The sequence below is a fragment of the Saccopteryx bilineata genome, chromosome 4, assembly GCF_036850765.1.
Source record: "Saccopteryx bilineata isolate mSacBil1 chromosome 4, mSacBil1_pri_phased_curated, whole genome shotgun sequence".
In the NCBI taxonomy this organism is placed as follows: Eukaryota; Metazoa; Chordata; class Mammalia; order Chiroptera; family Emballonuridae; genus Saccopteryx; species Saccopteryx bilineata.
In genome coordinates this window covers 25,814,262-25,835,087 of record NC_089493.1, presented here as the reverse complement: position 1 = coordinate 25,835,087, position 20,826 = coordinate 25,814,262, and the positions used below count along the sequence as shown (strand labels likewise).

Below are 20,826 nucleotides of genomic sequence, written 5' to 3'. Positions count from 1 at the left end.
CGGGTTCGATTCCCTGCCAGGGCACATAGGAGAAGCGCCCATTTGCTTCTCCACCCCTCCGCCGCGCCTTCCTCTCTGTCTCTCTCTTCCCCTCCCGCAGCCAAGGCTCCATTGGAGCAAAGATGGCCCGGGCGCTGGGGATGGCTCTGTGGCCTCTGCCCCAGGCGCTAGAGTGGCTCTGGTCGCAACATGGCGACACCCAGGAGGGTCGCAACATGGCGACGCCCAGGATGGGCAGAGCATCGCCCCCTGGTGGGCAGAGCGTCGCCCCCTGGTGGGTGTGCCGGGTGGATCCCGGTCGGGCGCATGCGGGAGTCTGTCTGACTGTCTCTCCCTGTTTCTAGCTTCAGAAAAATGCAAAAAAAAAAAAGAAAAAAATAAAAATAAAAAAAATAAATGGCATTGGAATTTTAATGGGGAGTGTATTAAATTTGTATATTGCTTGGGCAATATCACCATTTTAACTATGTTGAGTCTTCCAATCCATGAACATGGAATATTTTTCCATTTCATTGTGTATTTTTCAATTTTTTTAATAATGCTGTGTAGTTTTCAGTATATAGATCCTTCACATCCTTTGTTAAATTTATTCCTAAGTATATTTTTGTTGTTGTGATTGTAAAAGGATTTTTTTTCATTTTATTTTCTGAAATGTCATTGTTGGTGAATAAGAAAGCAGTAGACTTCTGTATATTGATTTTGTATCCTGAAACGACTATATTTGTTTATTGTTTTTCAATGGAGTCTTTGGGATTTTCTATATACAAGATAATGTTATCTGCAAAAAGTGAAACCTTTACTTCTTCTTTCCTGATGTGGATGGCTTTTATTTCTTTCTCATGCCTGATTGTTCTAAGACTTCCAGTAATATGTTGAATAAGAGTGGAGAAAGTGGGCAACCATGTCTTGTTCCTGATTTTAAAGGAAAGGCCTTCAGTTTTTTACCATTTAGTATGATATTGGCTAATGGTTTATCCTATATGGCCTTTATTATGTTGAAGTACTTCCCTTCTATACCCATTTAATTGAGAGTTTTGAATATAAATGGATGTTGTATCTTATCGAATGCCTTTCTGCATATATTGATATGTTTGTATGATTTTTGTCTTTTGTTTTATTGATGTAGTGAATTACATTGATCAATTTATATATGTTGAACCATCCTTGTGCTCTTGGAATAAATCTCACTTGATCATGATGTATTATTTTTTTAATGTATTGTTGTATTAGATTTGCTAGTATTTTGTTTAGGATTTTTACATTTGTATTCATTAGAGATATTGTCTGTAGTATTTCTAAGTGTTGTCCTTGCCAGGTTTTGGTATCAGGATTATGTTAGCCTCACAAAGTGTCCTAGGAAGTATTGCTTCTTCTATTTTTTTGGAAAACTTTGAGAAGAACAGGTACCAAACCTTTTTTGAATATTTGGTAGAATTCACTAGTGTAGCCATCTGATCCTGGACTTTTATTTTTGGGGAGGTTTTTGATAGTTGTTTCAGTTCCCTCCCTGCTTATGGGTCTACTTAGGTTTTCCACTTCTTCATGACTCAGTCTAAGAAGATTGTATAGTTCTAGGAACTTATCCATTTCTTGTAGATTGTTGAATTTGGTGACATATAATCTTTCATAGTATATTATTCTAGTATGATCCTTTGTATAGCTGTGATGTCTGTGGCAATTTCTCTTTCATTTTGGATTTTGTTTATATGAATCATTTCTCTTTTTCCCTTAGTGAGTCTAGCCAGGGGTTTGTCAGTTTTATTGATCTATTCAAAGAACCAGCTCTTTGTTGGATTAATTTTTCCTATAGATTTTTTTTCTCTATTTTATTTATTTCTGCTCTAATTTTTACTATTTCCTTTCTTCTACTGACTTTGGGTTGCCTTTGTTCTTCTTTTTCTAGTTCTTTCAGATGTAGTATTAGGTTATTTGAGAAATCTCTTGTTTCTTGATATAAGCCTGTAATTATATAAACTTCCCTCTTATTACTGCTTTTGCTGCATCCCAGCAGTTTTGATGTACCATGTTGTCATTCTCATTTGTTTGTATATATCTTTTGATCTCTGCTTTTGTTTCTTCTTTGACCCGGTCATTTTTAGAAGTATGTTGTTTAATTTACAAATTTTTGTGGGTTTCTTTACTTCCTTTTTGTAGTTGAATTTTTTCTTTTTTTCTAGATTTTATTTATTGATTTTATGGAGGGGAGGTTGAGGCCAGAAGTATTAATTCATAGTTGCTTCACTTTAGTTGTTCATTGATTGCTTGTCATATGTGCCTTGACCAGGCAAGCCTATGATCTCAAACCAGTGACCTCAGCATTCCAAGTTGACACTTTATCCACTGCACCACCACAGGCTAGACTTTGCAGTTGAATTATAATTTCAAAGCCTGTGGTCAGAGAATATGCTTGGTATAATTTCAGTCTTCTTGAATTTGTTAAGGTTAGTTTTGTGGGCCAACATATGGTCTGTCCTTGAGAATGTTCCATGCACACTGGAGTAGAATGTGTAATCGGATGTTCTGGGATAAAATGTTCTGTAAATGTTTGTTATGTCCATTTGGTGTACTGTGTCATATAAGGCAAATATTTCTTTATTGATTTTATGTTTGAATGCATAATATAAAGCTGTCAATGGGGTGTTGGGATCTCCAACTATGTGTTTCCTTTTTGTTTCTGTTTTTATATCTCTTAGTAAATGTCTTATGTATTTTAGTACTCCTTGGTTCAGTGCATATATATTAAGAAGTATTATGTCTTCTTAATATAGTGTCTTCTTTATCATTATGAAATGTCCATCTTTATCTCTTGTTACCTTTGTGGTCTTGAAGTCAGCATTGTCAGTATGGTTACACCTGCTTTCTTTGAATATTATTTGCTTGGAGGATTTTTTTCCAACCTTTCAATTTGAGTCTACTTTTGTCTTTGCAATATAGATGTGTCTCCTGAAGGCATCATGTGGTTTTGCTCTTTGATCCAATCTACTACTCTATGCCTCTTTATTGGTCAGTTCAGTGCATTTACATTTTAGGGTTGTTATTGACACTTGAGGATTTCTTATCACATTTTATGTTTTGTTTTCTGATAACTCTGTGTCTCCTGTGGTTTTTCTCTTTTGTGTCAGTTGTTTTTGTTTGGTGGTATTCCATACTTCTTTTCCCTGTTTCTTAATTTTTTAAGCTATGTGTTTCAGTATTGGTTTTTTTGGATGGTTACCATTAAGTTATTAAGAGAAAATTTTTCATATGTATAAGAGTCCTTTGTTTTATGAGTGCTTCTGTATTCCATCCTCATTTATTACTGCACATCTTTATCCTCTCCTCTTTTATGTTATTGTTGTCAAAAATTATCCTTGTTTTTATTGTGACCTGGTTCGAGCTTTTACTTGTAGTTTTGATTTGCTTTGTTCTTATAATCCCCTTGAATATTTCCTGCACTGAGGGTTTTCTGGTGATAAATTCCTTCAGCCTCTGTATGTCTGGAGAAGTTTTTATTTCTCTTTTATATTTGAAGGATAACTTTGATGGATATAGTATTCTTGGCTGGTAATTCCTCTCTTTCAGTACTTTAAATGTTTGGGTCCACTGTCTTCTGGCTTGTAGAGTTTCTGCTGAGAAGTCAGGTGATATCCTGATGGGCCTTTCTTTATATGTTCTTCTTTCCCTAGCTGCCTTGAGGATTCTTTGTCATTGAGTTTTGATATTTTTATTACAGTGTGCCTTGGAGAAGTCCCATTTGGGTTGAAGCAACATCAAGGATCTAACTCTTTCCATAGACTTGCAGAGTTCTCATTAATTATTTGTTTAAATAGGCTCTCTCTTCCCTTCTCCCTCTCTTCTTTTTCTAATATACCCATTATTATTATATTGCTCTTTCTGATGAAGTCAGACAATTCTCACTCCTTTTTTTTTTTTTTTTTTTTTTAATTCACGAGTCTCTTTCTTCTTTCTGTATCATCTCTAGTTGCCTGTCTTCAAAGTCACTGATTCTCTTCTATATCTGGCCTGTTCTACGAGCTAAACTTACTAGCTCATTTTTCAGTTCATGTATTGAGTTCTTCATTTCTGTTTTTAAAGTTTCAGTCTCCTTGGTGAGGTATTCATTTTGTTTTCTGAGCTCATTAAATCACCTATCAGTGTTTTCTTGCATCTCATTGAATATTTTCAGAACTTCAATTTTAAATTCTCTGTCATTTAACTCCAAGGTTTCCATGTATTAAGATTTCTTGCCCTGGCCGTTTGGCTCAGCAGTAGAGCATCAAAGCGGTAGAGTGGAAGTCCCGGGTTTGATTCCCAGTCAGGGCACACAGGAGAAGTGCCCATCTGTTTCTACACCCTTCTCACTCTCTTTCCTCTCTGTCTCTCTCTTCCTCTCCCACAGCCAAGGCTCCATTGGAGCAAAGTTGGCCCGGGCACTGAGGACAGCTCCATGGCCTCCACCTCAGGCACTAGAATGGCTCCGGCCACAGTGGAGCAACACCCCAGATGGGCAGAGCATAGCAGCACCCTGGTGGGCATACCAGGTGGATCCTGGTCAGGCACATGCGGGAGTCTGTCTGACTGCCTCCCTGCTTCTAACTTCAGAAAAATACAAAAAGAAAAATTTCTTAGTAGAGAGTTTTCATTTTCTTTCTGAACAACATCTCTTTCTTATGTTGCCATAGTGTTAGTTTTTCTTCTGCCCTGATGGCATTTGAGAGTGGTATTGTTAAGAAATCAAACCAAAAAGACAAGTACAAAAAAAAAGGAAAGATTTTAAAATAATAAAAAGTAAGAGAAAATCCACACAAAACAAAGAACAAGAAACAGTAATCAATAACAAAGAAAATACCCAAAAATAAAAATATAAAAATTAAAGAAAAATAAAATTTAAAAGAAAAAAAGAGGAAAAAAGAAAAATTCAGGTCTAAGAGCTTTTTCTGGGGTTTTTTCCTAGTAGGTGACACTGGATTATAAGTTTTAGCTCTATAAAAATCCTGAGCTAACCTCCACGAGATGTCACTGTCATAATGATGGAAGCAAGGCTGCAGTCTCCGTGATGTGTGGAGCATGTTGCGAGGGTCTTACAGGTTTAGCGATGGTGATCTCAGGCCTCCGGGCGCTCCTCCCCATGTCTTCATCGATCAGGTGACCAGACACAGAGAACCTCTGTTCTTCAGGAGAAAGAGTGGCCCTGTCTAACTAGCTGTGGGGTGTATCTCTACCACTCTCTGTACCATGCAAGGTGAGGGAGGTGGGATCTGGGAATTTAGGGGGCCACACTTTGTATTTCCCTGTCTCTGTCCCAAGTGCAGGCTGCCAGCAGACCATGAGAATGCTGGCAGTGACCTGTCGTTCTACCACCACTTTGGTTTACTCTCTCCCCACCTGTCCCCCAGTGTCTCTCCTCCTCCTGGCAGAGGGAGACCCAGTCACTCTGAGTTTTTCCCACTCTGTAGCCCCGGCAGACAAAAACCCAGACAGTCTGGGTTTCTCTCCTCTTTGGAGCCTGACCATGAGCGTGTCTTATCTTCCACCCCTTTCTTACCTTTTCCCACCTTTAATTGATTCTGTGGGGTTTTTAGGCAAGCCTGAGAGCCCAGTTAGGGTTACTATGCTGCATTATAGCTGTTCAGTTTGTTGAAATTTTAAGGGGAGAGATCAAAGGTATCTCTCACGCTGCCATTACTCTGATGTCATCTTGCTTTAAAAGTTTTAAGAGTAATTTTCATTATATTTTATGTTGTGTTGCTCATTGACTTTAGAACTAATCTAAAATAATGTAACTTCATTTATTTGATAAACACCAAGTGAGTGTGTAAATAGACAATATGATCCGTAGACATTTGACCAAACAAAAAGAGGAATTTTCAGGTCAGGACATCAAAATGAAAAATAAGAAAGTAGATTAACTTAAATGACTGATTTTTCAAAGTCCTACCGAAAAAAAAAAAAAAAAAGGCTGTTTCATGGCCACCAAAGTGGTGAGGGGGAAGTGCAGTCACATTATTTCCTGTGTACCTTTCCTGCCCTTGTGGTCCTAGTACTGAGTCACCAGGCAGAAGTGTGACCAAAGCCACTTTGGACCAGAATTATGGCAGTATGTAAAGGACAGTAGGTAAATTCCAAGGTGGCAAGTCTAGTGGGAAACCCCTCATATATAGATGTCCCAAAGGGCTGTACTTACATGTAAAGGTCAAGTGGGAATAAGCTCTCCCTTTCCACTCTACCTCGACCACCGCAAGTTCTGAAAGAAAATTATCTGTCTTAAACCTTGGTGCTGCGTGAGATGGTATAGGAGACCCCTGATCATTCATGACTACAAGCTGGCCCCATGTAAGTGTGGGTATGAATTTATATTCCCTAGGTGCCCTGAAAAACTTCAGATTGAGAATTTAGCTTAAGGTGGTCCTAAGCTAGTAGTGGCTCTAGGCACCTAATAGAATCAAATACTTATTTTCTTCTGAAGGAAATCTTCAACTCAAATTTCTAGTAATTCCTATAGTAAAGTTCTAAGAACTTTGAGATCACAATTTAAAATCAGAAACAGTAAGAAAATGTGACACCATAAAGCCAGCAACAGCATTAGACTTACAAAAACTAAAATACTGAAATTAGCAGATACATAGTAAAAAAATAAATGTTCTTATATATCTAGAGAAATTAAAGGAGGGAGGAAAAGTATGAGTAAAAGTTAAGAGGTTAAAATTATGATAAAACAAATCTGAAAAAGAACCAGATAGCATTTTTAGAATGGAAAATCATAGTAATTACAGTTTAAAAATCAATGGGTGGGCTTAACTGCAGGTTAGACTGAGCTGAAGAGAAATTTAATGAGCTGGAAGATATTTTTATAGAAGTTATCTGGAATGCAGCACAGAAAGAAAAAGTGATGGAAAAAAACAAGTGAGAAGTCCTAATACATGTCTAATTGAAGTTCTGGGAATAAAGAAATGGAAGAGGGTCAATATTTGAAGAGATAATAGCTAAAAATTTCCCAAAACTAGTGAATGTTACACAAATTGTAGCGAATGACCAGAAATCCACACCTAGACACAGCGTGCTGAAACTTGAGAACAGCGCAGGCAACGATGTTGAAAGCAGCTAGAGTGGGCAGAAGGCTCAGCAAAGCAGGGCAGTCTGTTTGACAGTGCACACACTTCTCAACAGCAGCAGTGGAAGGGCAGTGCAGCATTGCCACTGATGAAAGAAAGTAATTACCAAACCTGAAATATATTTTAAGCAAAAATATCTTTCAAGGATGAGGATCAAATTTAAACATTTTCCAACACCTAATACCCCCAAATAATTGGTCACTAGTAAACTTCCACAAAAGGAGATTCTAAAGAATGTATTTCCAACAGAGGAAGGTGATATCAGAAAAAGGTCTGAGGTGCAAAGAGGAATTACCAGCACAGAGTGTGTGAAACTGTGGGAAAATACGAAAACAACAATAAAATGACAATAATGTTCTCATGAGGTTAGAGGAAGAGGATCAAAATATTCAACACCAGTATTGTGTAAATCAAGGGCCGGAGGATGTGACTGGAGTTTCAGCAGTCTAACTTGATTTTATACTGTAAGGAGGCCAAAGATACCGATTAATTTTGGGTTTTAGTTAATATATACAAATACAAAAATGAATAGAGTAACTACTAAAGCAATAGAAATATAAAACTTCTAAAATAGTAGAGAGAAATGGAATGAGGAAAAAATAAATTTATAAGGAGGGAAAGAAAACACAGGAAAGGTAGAACAAATAACCTAACTGAAGACAGTAGAAATAAATAAGAATGGTAGTAATTACAGATGTGAGCGGACTAAATGTTTCTATTAAAGTCAGTTATTGGATCATTCAACAGATATTTATTGAGCATCTACTATGTGCTAGGCGCCACTCTAGGTACTACCAGTAATCAGTCAACCAAACAGCCAAAATCCCTAAAAGGAGAAATAGACAACAAACCAAATAAGTAACACAGATAGTTCATTAGATAGCAGTGAGCGTTCTAGAAAAAAATTAATTAAGTGCCCTGGCCTGGTGGCTCAGTTGGTTAGAGTGTCATCCCAATATGCAAAGGTTGTGGGTTCATTCCCCGACCAGAGTATATAAAAGCATCAACCAATGAATAAATAAATTAAGTGGAACAACAAATTGATGTTTCTCTCTCTCTCTCTTTTTCTCTCAAATCAATTGATAAATAAAAAATTAACAAAAATAATGAATAAAGCCTGGAAAGAAGACAGAATGGGGAGAGTCACTGTTCTAAATATGAGTAGTCAGGAAGAGGCATTTCAGTAGAGACCTAGAGGAGGTGAGGAAGTAGGCCTGTGGATATCAAGGGGAGGGAATTCCGGGCGGAGGAACAGCCTGAGCACATGCTCTGATGGGGCATTGTGGCTGCTATATATGGAAACCACGAGCAGGCCAGTGGGCTGCATGTGGGGAGCAAGGAGGAAAGAGGGGATAAATGAGGCTCGTGAGATGGTGAAGGGCCAGATCATGAAAGACCCAGTAAACTAAGGAAAGCACTCATTTTCCTTTTGTGTGAAGTAGGAGCCACCAGCGGTTTCTGAGCAGAGGAGTGCATGAGATGATTTTGGGTTTAACACAGGGGTCGGGAACCTTTTTGGCTGAGAGAGCCATGAATGCCACATATTTTAAAATGTAATTCCGTGAGAGCCATACAATATGTTTAACACTAAATACAAGTAAATGTGTGCATTTTATGTAAGACAAACACTTTTAAAGTACAATAAGTCTCTGAATTCTTTTTAATAACACTCTTATGCTGTTGCTAACTAATGATGAATAAAGTACTTCTTACCATTAATGCGACTTCTGGTGCTGCATGGTTTTGCTGATGGCTTTATAGTCTGGTTGATACGTGATGAGGTTAAACTTCATGCAGGCATTGAGACTTCCATCCACTAAATGTGATTGTAGGTTGGTCTTAACGTTCTTTAGATGTGAGAAAGACTGCTCACATGCATACGTAGAGCCAAACATTGTCAGTACAGCAGTACTCACACGCTGCAGTGTGTGGTATGTGAAGGGAAGCGCGTTCCAAGTTTTGACAATCAGCTGGTCCACGGGTTGAAGTTTTTTCATTTCTCCCCACTTGTGTTAGCTCGCCAACTCTGCTTGCTGTTGTGCAAACCTTTCCAAATCTTCATTCAGTGACTTGAACTTATTCACCCACATGTCTGAGGCCTTCAGGTCAGCAGCTTGTAGCTCAAAATCTCTGATGGAGACATCAGGATGTAACTCAGGTTGGCACTGTCCACTGCACACTCGTGTGGATGGGTGATGAATTAAAAAGACAAGTGTGCTCACGAAATTCTCCAAAGCGTGCTTTGAATGACTGCAGGAGATTAGATGTGAAGCCCACTAGCTGCTGGAGATGAAGATGTTGAGCAGGGTCACTTGCTGTGCATGCATCTTTAAACTCTCCCAGTTTTTCAAAGTGTAGTAAACGACCTGTTTCAATGTCGGAGATGAAGAGTTCCAGCTTGTTTTCAAATGCAAACATTGCTTGTTAAAGGGATAAGCAATGTTTTTCCAACTGTATTTCCAACGCCTTGCATTTTCACATTGAACTGGTTCAGATGTTCAGTCATGTCCACGACATAGTAGAACTTCAGGAGCCACTCAGTGTTAGCTAACTCAGGATGCTCAATGTTTTTCATTTTAAGAAAAGTCCAGATTTCGCTCAGACAAGCCGCGAAACGGCTGAACACCTTCCCTCTTGACAACCAGAGCATATTGCTGTGCAGAAGCAGACCAGGATAATTATTCCCAACTTCATCCAGCAGAGTTTTAAACTGGCAATCATTTAAAGCTCGGGCAACAATAAAGTTGACCACCCGAATGACCAGTGACATCACCTCACCAAGTTGCTCGCCACATATCTGAGCACAAAGCGCCTCCTGATGTAGGATGCAGTGAAAATAGGATGGGTCTCTTCATATTCACGAAGAAGCGCTATGAATCCTCTGATTTTCCCCACCATGCACGGAGCACCATCAGTACACACCGAAATAAATTTATCCATCAGTAGATTTTTTTTTTTAGCGAACTCAGTGAAAGACTTGAATAAATCCTCCCCTCTTGTTGTCTCTTTCATAGGCAAAACAGCAAAACTTTCCTCACGTAGTATGTCACCGACAGCATACCTTGCAGTCACGCTGAACTGGGATAAACGGCTTATGTCTGTTGACTCATCCAAAGTGAGAGACAAGAATGGTGTTGCATTTATGTCCTTCACTTGTGTTGCCTCAATTTGATTTGCCATCATGATGGTACGATCATAATCAGTTCTTGACGACAGAGGCATGCCTTTTATTCATTTGATTATCTTGTCTTTATCCGAAAAGTCATCAAAAAGTTCATTGGCAACATCAAGCATGAATGTTTTGGCATACTCGCCATCTGTGAAAGGCTTTCCATTTCTCACAATCTCTAAAGCACCAGCAAAGCTAGCTGAATTCCAGTCACCTTGTTGGGTCCAAACACGGAGTTGCTGCTGACTAGCTTGCACTCTGCACAGTAGCTCTTGACATGCTTTCTTCCTGCTGTCCCCCGCTGGATATTTCGATGCAAATGTAGTATGGTGTGTGTCAAAGTGCCGCTTTATATTTGACTGTTTCATTGATGCAATTTTATCATTGCATATTAGACACACTGCAGAACCTGCTCTCTCCACAAAGGTGAATTCCTCTGTCCATTCCTGCTGAAAAGTACGATACTCCTCATCTTTTTTTCTTTTAACCATCTTCTTCGTCAAAAGGGTTTCTGCAATTAGCTAGCTGACTACTTGATTAAAAGGAGGGAAGTTTACTTCCTGACTTCACAACCACCCATGTACGTTAAGTATTATCCAATAAAAATTTGGTGTTGTCCTGGAGAACAGCTGTGATTGGCTCCAGCCACCCACAACCATGAACATGAGCGGTAGGAAAGAAATGGATTGTAATACATGAGAATGTTTTATGTTTTTAATGTATTATTTTTTTTATTAAAGATTTGTCTGCGAGCCAGATGCAGCCATCAAAAGAGCCACATCTGGCTCGCAAGCCATAGGTTCCCAACCCCTGGTTTAACAGGATCTCTGTGGCTGCTACGTCAGGCAGGAGAGGTAGCAGAAAATGGTCTAATTGTCAACCTAGAATTAAAAATTCATTTTTAGCCTATTTAAAAGAGATGTCTAAGACATCAGGATATTAAAAGGATGAAAGGTTGGGAAAAGATATGCCAGGGAAATGTAGCTATCTTCATCAGGCAAAATAGATTTTAGGGCAAAGAGCACGTCAAGAAATAAAGAGGGTCACTTCATTATGGCTAAAAGTTCTAAAGATTCACCAGGAAAGTAGTTTACCTTGTTGACTTATTTTAACTGGTATATTTACTGATATTAAAAATTAAATAAAATGAATATTTATGGAAAATCTATTGGGCAAAAAACTAACAGACCCACAAAGAGAAATAGACAAATTCACCTTCATATTGGAATGTTTTAATGTAACTCAGTGATAGGTATATCAAGCAGTCTGAAATCACTTATGTTTCAGGAAACTTGAACCATACAATTTACAGATCTAATAGATCAATAGAACATCACACTAAATAAATGCGTAATGCACATTCTTGCAAGCGTCCATGGAGTGTTTACAGAAACTGTACTAGGCCTTAAATCACATTTCAAAGACTGTATTCCCAGATCACAATGAAGTAACAAAAAGATAACTGGGAAATCTTCATGTGTTTAGAAAGTAAGAAGTTAACTCAGCAAGAAAATCATAATTAGGAATTACTATTTATCAGAAACCTGAAGAATATAGCTAAAGCAATATTAAAGGGATATTGACACAGTAAAGAGAGAGGAGAAGCTGTAAGTTAATGTGCTAAGTATCTGGCTTAACATAAAAAAAAGAACAAAATAAATCCAAAGAAACTGGAAAGTAAAGAAAAATAAGATAAAGGAGGAAATTAATAAAATAGAAAATAAACATACAGGCAGGAGGAATGATTAGGAACATTATCATACATGCCTCAGAGATTAAACAGATAGTAGTAGGAAGATACTAAGAATAAATTTATGCTGATACATTTTAAAAACTTTGGTGAAGTTTTGGATTACATTTGTAGTATTTAACTTTAAAATTTTTACTCATGAAGAAATGTAAAGCCCAAATATTTCTTTAGTTATCAAGAGAACGAATCAAAAACAAAAGCTTTTCTGCAAATAAACCACCAGGCATTTATGGTTGTACTGGACATCCAAGGATCAGATACACCAACCTTCTACAAACTAGTCCAGATAGAGAGAAAGAGGAAACACTTCCTAGCTTTTATTATCTTAATATCGAACCCTAACAAGGACAGCCTCCCCCACAAAAGTTCAAAAGGTATACAATCTTATTAATTGTGGCTATAAATGTGAAAAAATTCTGAATGAAACATTAGCAAGCTGAGTCCAGCAATGTTGTACAGAATACATCATGATCAAGTTAGGGTTATCACAGAGAGTCAAGGATTGTTTTAATATTTAAAAATTAACGAATGTACTTTAATGTAGTAACAGATTAAAGAGGAAAAAACCATAGGCTCCTCTCAATGGATTCAGAATGAGCATTTGATAAAATTCAGTAACTTTATGACTTTAAAAAAAATCCTAGCTGACTAAGTATAGAAGGGCACCTAAAAATAAAGTATCTCTACAAAAACTCAAGAGTAACCATCATACAGTCAACTGAGAAACTTTGGAAACGTTCCCTTTAAGATGAGGAACAAGACAAGGAGACCCTTCCTGCCATTGCGTGGTGGGCTAAAGACACGTCAATAAAGAAAAAGGGGAACAGAACTGACAGGAATCAGAAAGGAAGAATAATTCTGTCATTATTCTCAGATAATGTGTTTGATTGGAAACCAGAAGAATGTTCAGATAAATGATTGGGTTCAGAAGAGAGTTTTCAAAATCAATTACATTTCTATACATCAGCAACAAACAGGGAGAATGTATGATTATAGAAAAGATACCCTGTGTATCAAAGGTATAATTATCAAAATGTATTTAGTACTTAGGGGAAGTTTAATGAAAGAGTTGTAAGACCTGTTATTTTAAAATATTATAAAGCCCTGGCCAGATAGCTCAGCTGGTTAGAGGGTCATCCTAAAGCACAGAGGTTGCCAGTTCAATCCCTAGTCAGGGCGCTTACAGGAACAAATCGATGTTTCTCTCTTTCTTGCCCTCTCTCCCTTCTTCCCTCTCTCTCTTCTTCTTTCTTCTCTAAAAACAAGTTAAAAGAAAATAATTTTAATAAAAAAGAAAATAAAACATTATAAAAATTTATTGATTCAGTTAAAAAAACAAATTAATGAGAGATAAATGTTCATAGATTAAAAATTTAGTAAAGATGTCAGTTCTCCCCAAAAGTGATCTGTAGATTTGAGAGTGTATTAGTTTTTTGGTTCTTTGTTGGTTTGTTTGTTTTTTTAACTTGACAGGCTGGTTCTAAAATTTACATGGAAGCGGAAAGGCCAGGAATAACCCTGTATTCCTGAAGAATGGGAACGAGAGATAGGGGCTTGTCTTACCATATACCGAGAACTCTTCTCAGGATTCTCAGGAAGCTAGGGTAATGAAGAGAGCGAGTATGGTGCCAGCCAGGCAGGAGGGCCGAAGGCTGGCCTGCTGTGTGGAAGCAGTTTATGGCAGAGAAGCATGGCAGTCAGAGGAGGAAAGAGTGGGCCTTTCAACAGTGCTGGGACAACTCATTACTGTGTGGGAAAAATGAAATTAGATCTGTGCTTCGCACTGTACACAAATTTAGAATGGATTAAAGATTTAACTATGTAAAGCAGTGTCCATTTTTTATGAGAAATGATAGGGCAGTATCATTGTATCCGTGGTGAAAGGGAAGGATTTTAAATTAGACCACAAAAATATAGACTTGTGAAGATGAACAGTGATAGATGTGACTTGATTCAAATGAAGAGTTCAGACTAGTTCTAAGACACCATAAAGATAGTGTGCGGGGGCGGGGGGCTGTTTTGTTTTCTCTTTTCCTTAAGTCATTAGCCATTAGGGGTACATACTGAAGATATATGGGTGAAGCGAAGCACTGTTGTGGGTGTGCTGTGCAGTGTACCAGGACAAAACCTGGGAGAGAGACGAAACAAGGTAGATTGTTGATGATTATCGAAGGTAGATTATGGGGACATGGAGGTGTCTTCTTGTACTATCCTATCTTCTGTGTATGTTTGAAATTTTTGACTTGAAAATGTTTTTTTTTTCTTTTGTTTTTTGCATTTTTCCGAAGCTGGAAACGGGGAAGCAGTCAGACAGACTCCCGCATGCACCCGACTGGGATCCACCCAGCATGCCCACCAGGGTGCGATGCTCTGCCCCTCTGGGGCGTCGCTCTGTTGCATCCAGAGCCATTCTAGCGCCTGAGGCAGAGGCCACAGAGCCATCCTCAGCGCCTGGGCCATCTTTAGCTCCAATGCAGCCTCGGCTATGGGAGGGGAAGAGAGAGACAGAGAGGAAGGAGAGGGGGAGGAGTGGAGAAGCAGATGGGCGCTTCTCCTGTGTGCCCTGGCCGGGAATCGAACCCGGGACTCCTGCACGCCAGGCCGACGCTCTATCACTGAGCCAACCGGCCAGGGCAAAAATGTTTTTTTAAAAGAAACCATCTATTTTTATGATGACTATCTTGGTTTTTTAGACATCTTAACATTTTTAAAAAACCATTTTCTGAAAAGGCCACTTGTTAAGTATATGTCTAAATGCAGTCTAATTTTAATTTCTGAGTAAGACTTTAGTTATAAATTAATAAATAATGAAGCAACCTTTAAATTATATATATATACATATGTGTGTGTGTGTGTGTGTGTGTATATATATATATATATATATGCCATAAAGAGAGTTAGACAAATCACAAACTAGGTGAAGGCATTTGGGTAACACATAGAACCAAGAAATTATACCCAAGATATTAAAGAACTTTAAAAATCATTAAGCAGTTTTCCTAGATATAACATCAAAAGGATAAGTAACAAAAGAAAAGAATAGACAAAGTGGACATCGTCAAAAATTTTTAAATTTTGTGCCTCAAAGAACACTGTCAAGATAGTGAAATGCCAGCCCACAGAATGAGAGAAAATATTTGGAAATCATGTATATGATAAAAGACTTGTATCTAGAACATACAGGGAAGTCATACAACTTAATAATAAAAAAGGACAACTCAGTTTTTTAAATGGGCAAAGGATGTGAACACACAAAGGAGATAGCACTATTAACACATGAAAGAGTTCCCAGCGTCATTCACCACTGGGAAATGCCAATCAGAACCACAGTGAATCCCACTCCACGCGCACCAGCATGGCCCTAAGGAAAGGACAGGCACTGACAAGTGCTGGTAAGGATACAGAAAATTGAAAGCTCCATACATTGCTGATGGGACTGTAATGCTGCAACTGCTTTGGAAAACAGTTTGGCCATTTCTCAAACCACTGAACACAGAGTTACCGTAAGACCCAGCAATTGCACTCATGCATATATCCAACAAAAATGAAAATATTTTTCTGAACAAACCTGTACATGAATGTTTATAGCAGCATTATTAGTAACAACCAAGAGGTGGAAGCAACCCAAATGCCCATCAACTCATGAGTGAATAAATAAAATGCAATATATACACACAATGGAATATTATTCATCCCTAAAGGAATGGAGCACTGATGTGTGCTATAATGTGGATGACCCTTGAAAACATGACAAGCGAAAGAAGCCAGACACAAAGGGCCACGTGCTGTGCGATTCCACTGATAGGAAATGTCCAGGAGGGACAGATCTAGAGACAGAAAGTCGATTAGTGGTTGCCTCGGGCTCGGGATGAGACGTGTGGGCTGATGGCGAAGAGGTATGGGTTTTGTTTTCCTGCAATGAATGTGTTATAGAATTGACTGGTGATGGAGTAACAACTCTGAGTATAACTAAAAGCCACTGCATTTTACACATTAAGTGGGTGAATTATACGGTATGTGAATTCTATCTCAATAAAGCTGTTTTATGAAAACATCAATGAACAACAGCTTGGTAGGAAAATAAGCAAAAGGCATGCCCAGGCATTTCACAACAGAAAAAACACTTATGTGCAATAATACTTGAAAAGATGCTCAACCTCATTCCCAATCAGGGGATTGCTAATTGAAACCACAGTGGGATACCACTGTATCACTTGATTTGCAAAGGTTTTAAATTTGGGAATACCCTGCAGAGCAGGGGGAGCTTGTCCACTGCCAGAGAGGAGTGGATTGGCACCACCACTTTAGAAAAGAATAAGGCATTGTTTTTAGACAGTTGAAGATTCACGTGTTTGTGGCAGTTCCACTCCTAAGTGTACCTAGACAACTTCTTCAGCTGGGCACCGAGATCACATGTAAGAATAGTCCCAGCAGCAATACAAAATTTAACACCACGTAAAGCAAAGCAATAGAGTATTTAGGGATACCAAAGTCGTCCCTCGCCATATCACGGTTTACTTTTCGCGGTCTCACTGTATCGCGGATTTTTAAATTGTATATATCTAATTTTGTATCGTGGGATTTTGCGGTATATAGGCATTTTTATATATTTTAATTACTTTTGTGGTAAAATAAGCAAAATAAGTGTGGGAAAGGTTTATAAGAGTGTGGGGAGGGTTTATAAAGCCTAAAAATATATATAAATAATAAAATAAATACAAGGTCACTACTTTGCAGATTTTCACCTATCGCATGGGGTTCTGGAACCCAACCCCCGTGATAGACGAGGGACCACTGTATAAGTATATAGTAAATAAGCTTCTTTTCAAAAAGCAAACAAGAGAAAGAAAAACACAACCTTCAGAATAGTAGGGATGGGAAGGGATTGGGACAGTCTTAGAGGAGCTTCAGGGTAATGGTGGTATTTCTTACTCTGGGAGGTGGGCCGTAAGTGTCTGGTGGGAGCGGGCAGGGGGTGCAGAGCGCAGTGTTATCTGACAGCAACTCTAAGGGAAGATTTAGACAAACTCAGAGCGGTTTTTCCATGCATTTTGTCAATGTAAGAAAAGTCCAAACCTAGAAGAGTTTTTCATTAGTTTATTTGAGCCACGGTGTACAGTTGCTGAGAAGCCAAATCTCAGTGGATTGAGAAAATGTCCCAGGAAGTGGCAATTTCACCCTTTATTTATATATCGGAATCAAAGGGGAAGATGTAAGGGGTTACTTGACGTCCATTGGTGGTAGATTCGGGGAGGTCGGAGAAGGCACAGCGGGGAACTCGCTGGGACTGGGTGAGAAGTAACAGGACTAGACTCGCTTACAGCGAGGGTTTGGACAGTTAACGATGAACATGATAGTAACAAGGAGGGATTTGAGGTCTCTGCTCTGGGTGGGGGAGGTGCCCTGAGGGGGGGCAGATTACTCTTACATTTTAACGGTATGTTACCAGGTGCCTTGTTATAGATGCAAAGAGCCCACAGACAGGCTCCATCAAGGTAAGTATGGACGTTTGTCAGAGTAAGATACCGCCCTAGGACATGAGTACCCAATTTCAGACCATCCTGTGTGGTTCTTAGGTCACTGAGTCTGCAAGGCCGCCAGGCAGACCTCACTGAGCAGGTCAGGTTCAGCATGTGGCCCCTTTTTCATCCACAGTTCCAATATTGAAGGCTCATAATACTGGCCCTGAGTTTCTAGGAATGGTTAACATTTTTAGCATCTTCTCCTTAAGCAGCACAAGGGATAAAATCTAGGGAAAATGGGAAAAAAACTAAAGGAACTACACAAAAAAGCAGCAGCAGCAGAACCAGGAGTGTTTTAGGAAGATTTCCAGTAAAAGTTAACACTTAAAGGTGAACCATCATTTTACATGGACTACACTTCCTGGTTCTTCGGTAACGCTGCTCTCGGCGTGCTCACTCAGTGGTTGACTTTCTCTCTTCAGATCCGGCTCCCACTAAGAGATGAACCACAAACATGCGGAGGAAGAACCTACAGACTTCTCTACTGGGTGTGCGACCGAGAGTGAAGCGTCCACCAGCGCTGCGAGGAGTCCATAGTATTTTTTTGCTGCCTCAGTCCCCAAAGCCTTCGAGCAGAAGTGGCAGTAGGTTCGGCACAGGAAAACACATCCGCTGGATTTTATTGGAACTTGGCAGCGGGGACATTCACCGGATGCATTACCTACCCGTCAGCGCACACGTGTCTTTTCCCGCCCCTCCCCCGCCCTCTCCTGCCACCACAGAGATGATATAAAAGAGGCTCTTTGGCTATTTGCATTTTGCTTCCTCTTCTTTTCCAGACTGCAGTATTAAGCTTTATTTCCTACAAGCCTGAAGTCCCAACAGCACGATCGACCAAAGCTGTTCTTCCCTTTTCAGGGGGTTTGGAGGGAAGAGGGGAGCGACTAGCAGGGGTCTCCCGGAGAGCGGAGAGGAGTCAGTGCACTGCCGCCCCTGAGCCCCAGGAAAGGCACCCTTTGGAATTACTGATTTCTAAAATTAATAAAGTAATTCTATTTTTATTTTCTTTTTTTCCATTTACTAATTTCTTACCACTCAGTATTCACCAACGAGACTAACATGGGACCAACTTCTCATTTTATTTCTTTGCTGAGCAAATTTTTTAAACTTCATTTTAGAAATGTGAGCTATAAAGAGGTGTTTTCTTACACTTCGCTTCAGCAGGTGGCGGTGAAACTGGAAAGATACCCGCGCTGGTGCTGCCTGTCACCACGCAGCCAAATAAGCGGAGACAGGGATGGAATCTTCATGGGTGCTTTATTCAGGCGGCTGATGATCTGAGACTATGGGGTTCCGTGCCCAAAAACCATCTTACCACTTTGTCTCAGCCAATCTTTTTTATGAGGGGAAGAGAGGTGTAGGTAAGGGGTATGGAATTTAAGGGAGAAGCAATTAGATAAAAGTTGCAGTCCGGGGATTCTTCTAACATTATTAAATCTGCTGACCAGTAATTCTTTATCTGTGTCCTTAGATACCATTTGTTTGCGGACCTCCTGGGCCTGGGGCACAAAGGTGGATTGTTTGCAGCCTCATGAAGTCACGTAGGCCCATGCATGTATCCAGCACCTGGAGCAAAGCTTTTGCTTTAGTCGTTAATCCTATTGATTGTAACTAAAAGCTACTATTACTAAAGCTAAATTTCTAACTCTTGAGTTCCCCTATCATTCCCCATTGCTAGTTTTAAATCTCTTATTCCTATGAGATTCGTTTTTCATATGGAAGTAATCCTGTGGCTGCTGAGCGTATATGTTAGCATGAGAAAGTCTCACAGGGGGGTCATTAGTCAGTGCAGCTGGTCCTGAGGTCAGCGGTGGCATTGCTTGTCTGGTTTTGCTGCTTTTCTGGGCCTGGAGCTGAAATGCATCTGAGGACTAGATGTTACCCCTAGGGTATTCTCTGGCCCCCGGGTCACTCCCCTGCTAAGGGGTCTAGCCCACATGACCAGCAATATGCCAGTGGAGGAAAGGTCACCTTAGGGGCGAGGTCCTTGTCTTTCTTCCCAGTGTTGGCTGTTGCTAGGCACCTGAGGCTGGCCTACTGTCCCTGCTCTGCTCAGGTCTGGCTACCTGCCTACCAGAGTGGGTCCAGGATATTCCACAAGGGCAACTCCTGCACCTGGGAGGCTGGTCTGTGCCAATGTCTCCACTGTCAGGCCACAGCAGACAGGCCCCCCAGCGGCCTGTGACTGTGTCCAAGTGCACATTGTTTACCTAAACAATCCACTAAGGCGGGAGGCAGCCCTGCCTGCCCCCCGCCTGCCTGCCTCTGCTCTCTACTCTCCACTTCCTCCTCTTCCCCAGGTCCTCTCTCTGGCCTCTGCTGGAGAAAAGGTTAAAACCGGCAGCAGAGGCCACCAAAGGACTGACTTAGCTGCCCTAGGGTGTTACTGAGTGAGAATCCAGAGTCGGGCTGTCTCCAACAAGCCCTATAGACTCCGCATTGAAACCCCCAAAAGAAAAATGGCACCCAAACAAGCAGAGAGAAGAGGGACTTTGTTGCCTTTGTAGTGAATGAAAACAAAGGTTGGAGCACACAAGCATTCTTGTTGCTTGTGAAGGATGACGGTCTGCCGGTTGCAAGAGAAGACAGAATGTGTTCTGGATGTTCCGGGGACTCTGCTCGGTAGTCTGAGGGTCATCTTTCCTCTTGGCTAAGTTAGTTATGAACTAGTTAGGAGACAAGTCCGGTGTCCAGGGGGACTCACCATGCAGATCTTGTGAGAAAGGATAAGAGAGTGTGAGCCCAGTGAAAGAACTTGTAGACCAAGCCGAGTGCTTGGAACCGCCCTTGGTCATTCTTCTGAAGGGGTCCTGGAGTTCCTTTCTGCATTCACGTGTGCTGATCAGCTGTCGGACCAGACTCCAGATCGCTCTTCATTTACCCGGGGTCGCTCACGTCATTTTTACTGGAACTAGATTTCTCTTGGTAGCTAACCAGACAGACCACATGGTCCCCCCTCCAACAGCAGTATCATTTCCGGCGTTCCCCCTTACCCTCCCCGGCACAAGCATGTATTTGTGTAGATGGACAGGCCATCATAGTTCAAGATTCTGTAGTGACGTGTGGAGTGGGGGGGCCGGACATCAGACCCCCGCCCATATTTGTCTCTGATGATGAAGAGAAGAGTGGAGCTCTAATATAAAAAGGATATTTGGAATCGCAGTGTGTTCTGTTTTCTTTGGAACACTTCAGGAAACACGTCTTGTTGCCTTGGTTCATCAAGATGAACCACAGGCCAGTCTTTCAGTGATGCCCTGTGAGCTTGGATAACAAGAAAGGTTTCTTGTAGGGCCA

At 40.2% G+C, this 20,826-nt stretch overlaps 1 protein-coding gene across 11 annotated transcripts in view; it reads left to right on the top strand.

Moving 5' to 3' along the window:
• Positions 1-19,133, top strand: part of TTLL5 (tubulin tyrosine ligase like 5) — a 308,772-nt gene extending 289,639 nt beyond the window's left edge. For 8 of the 11 annotated variants that reach the window (XM_066272636.1, XM_066272633.1, XM_066272635.1 and 5 more), the window contains one exon: positions 17,955-19,132. Coding sequence is in view for 2 of the 11 variants with exons in the window: in XM_066272639.1 (XP_066128736.1) it covers positions 17,955-17,970 (16 nt within the window). In the remaining 9 variants the exon portion in view is untranslated. Of the gene's footprint in view, positions 1-17,954 lie in introns of all 11 variants that reach the window. The other 3 variants (XR_010731041.1, XM_066272631.1, XM_066272637.1) reach the window with 3 other exon arrangements.
• Positions 19,134-20,826: the final 1,693 nt, after the last annotated feature.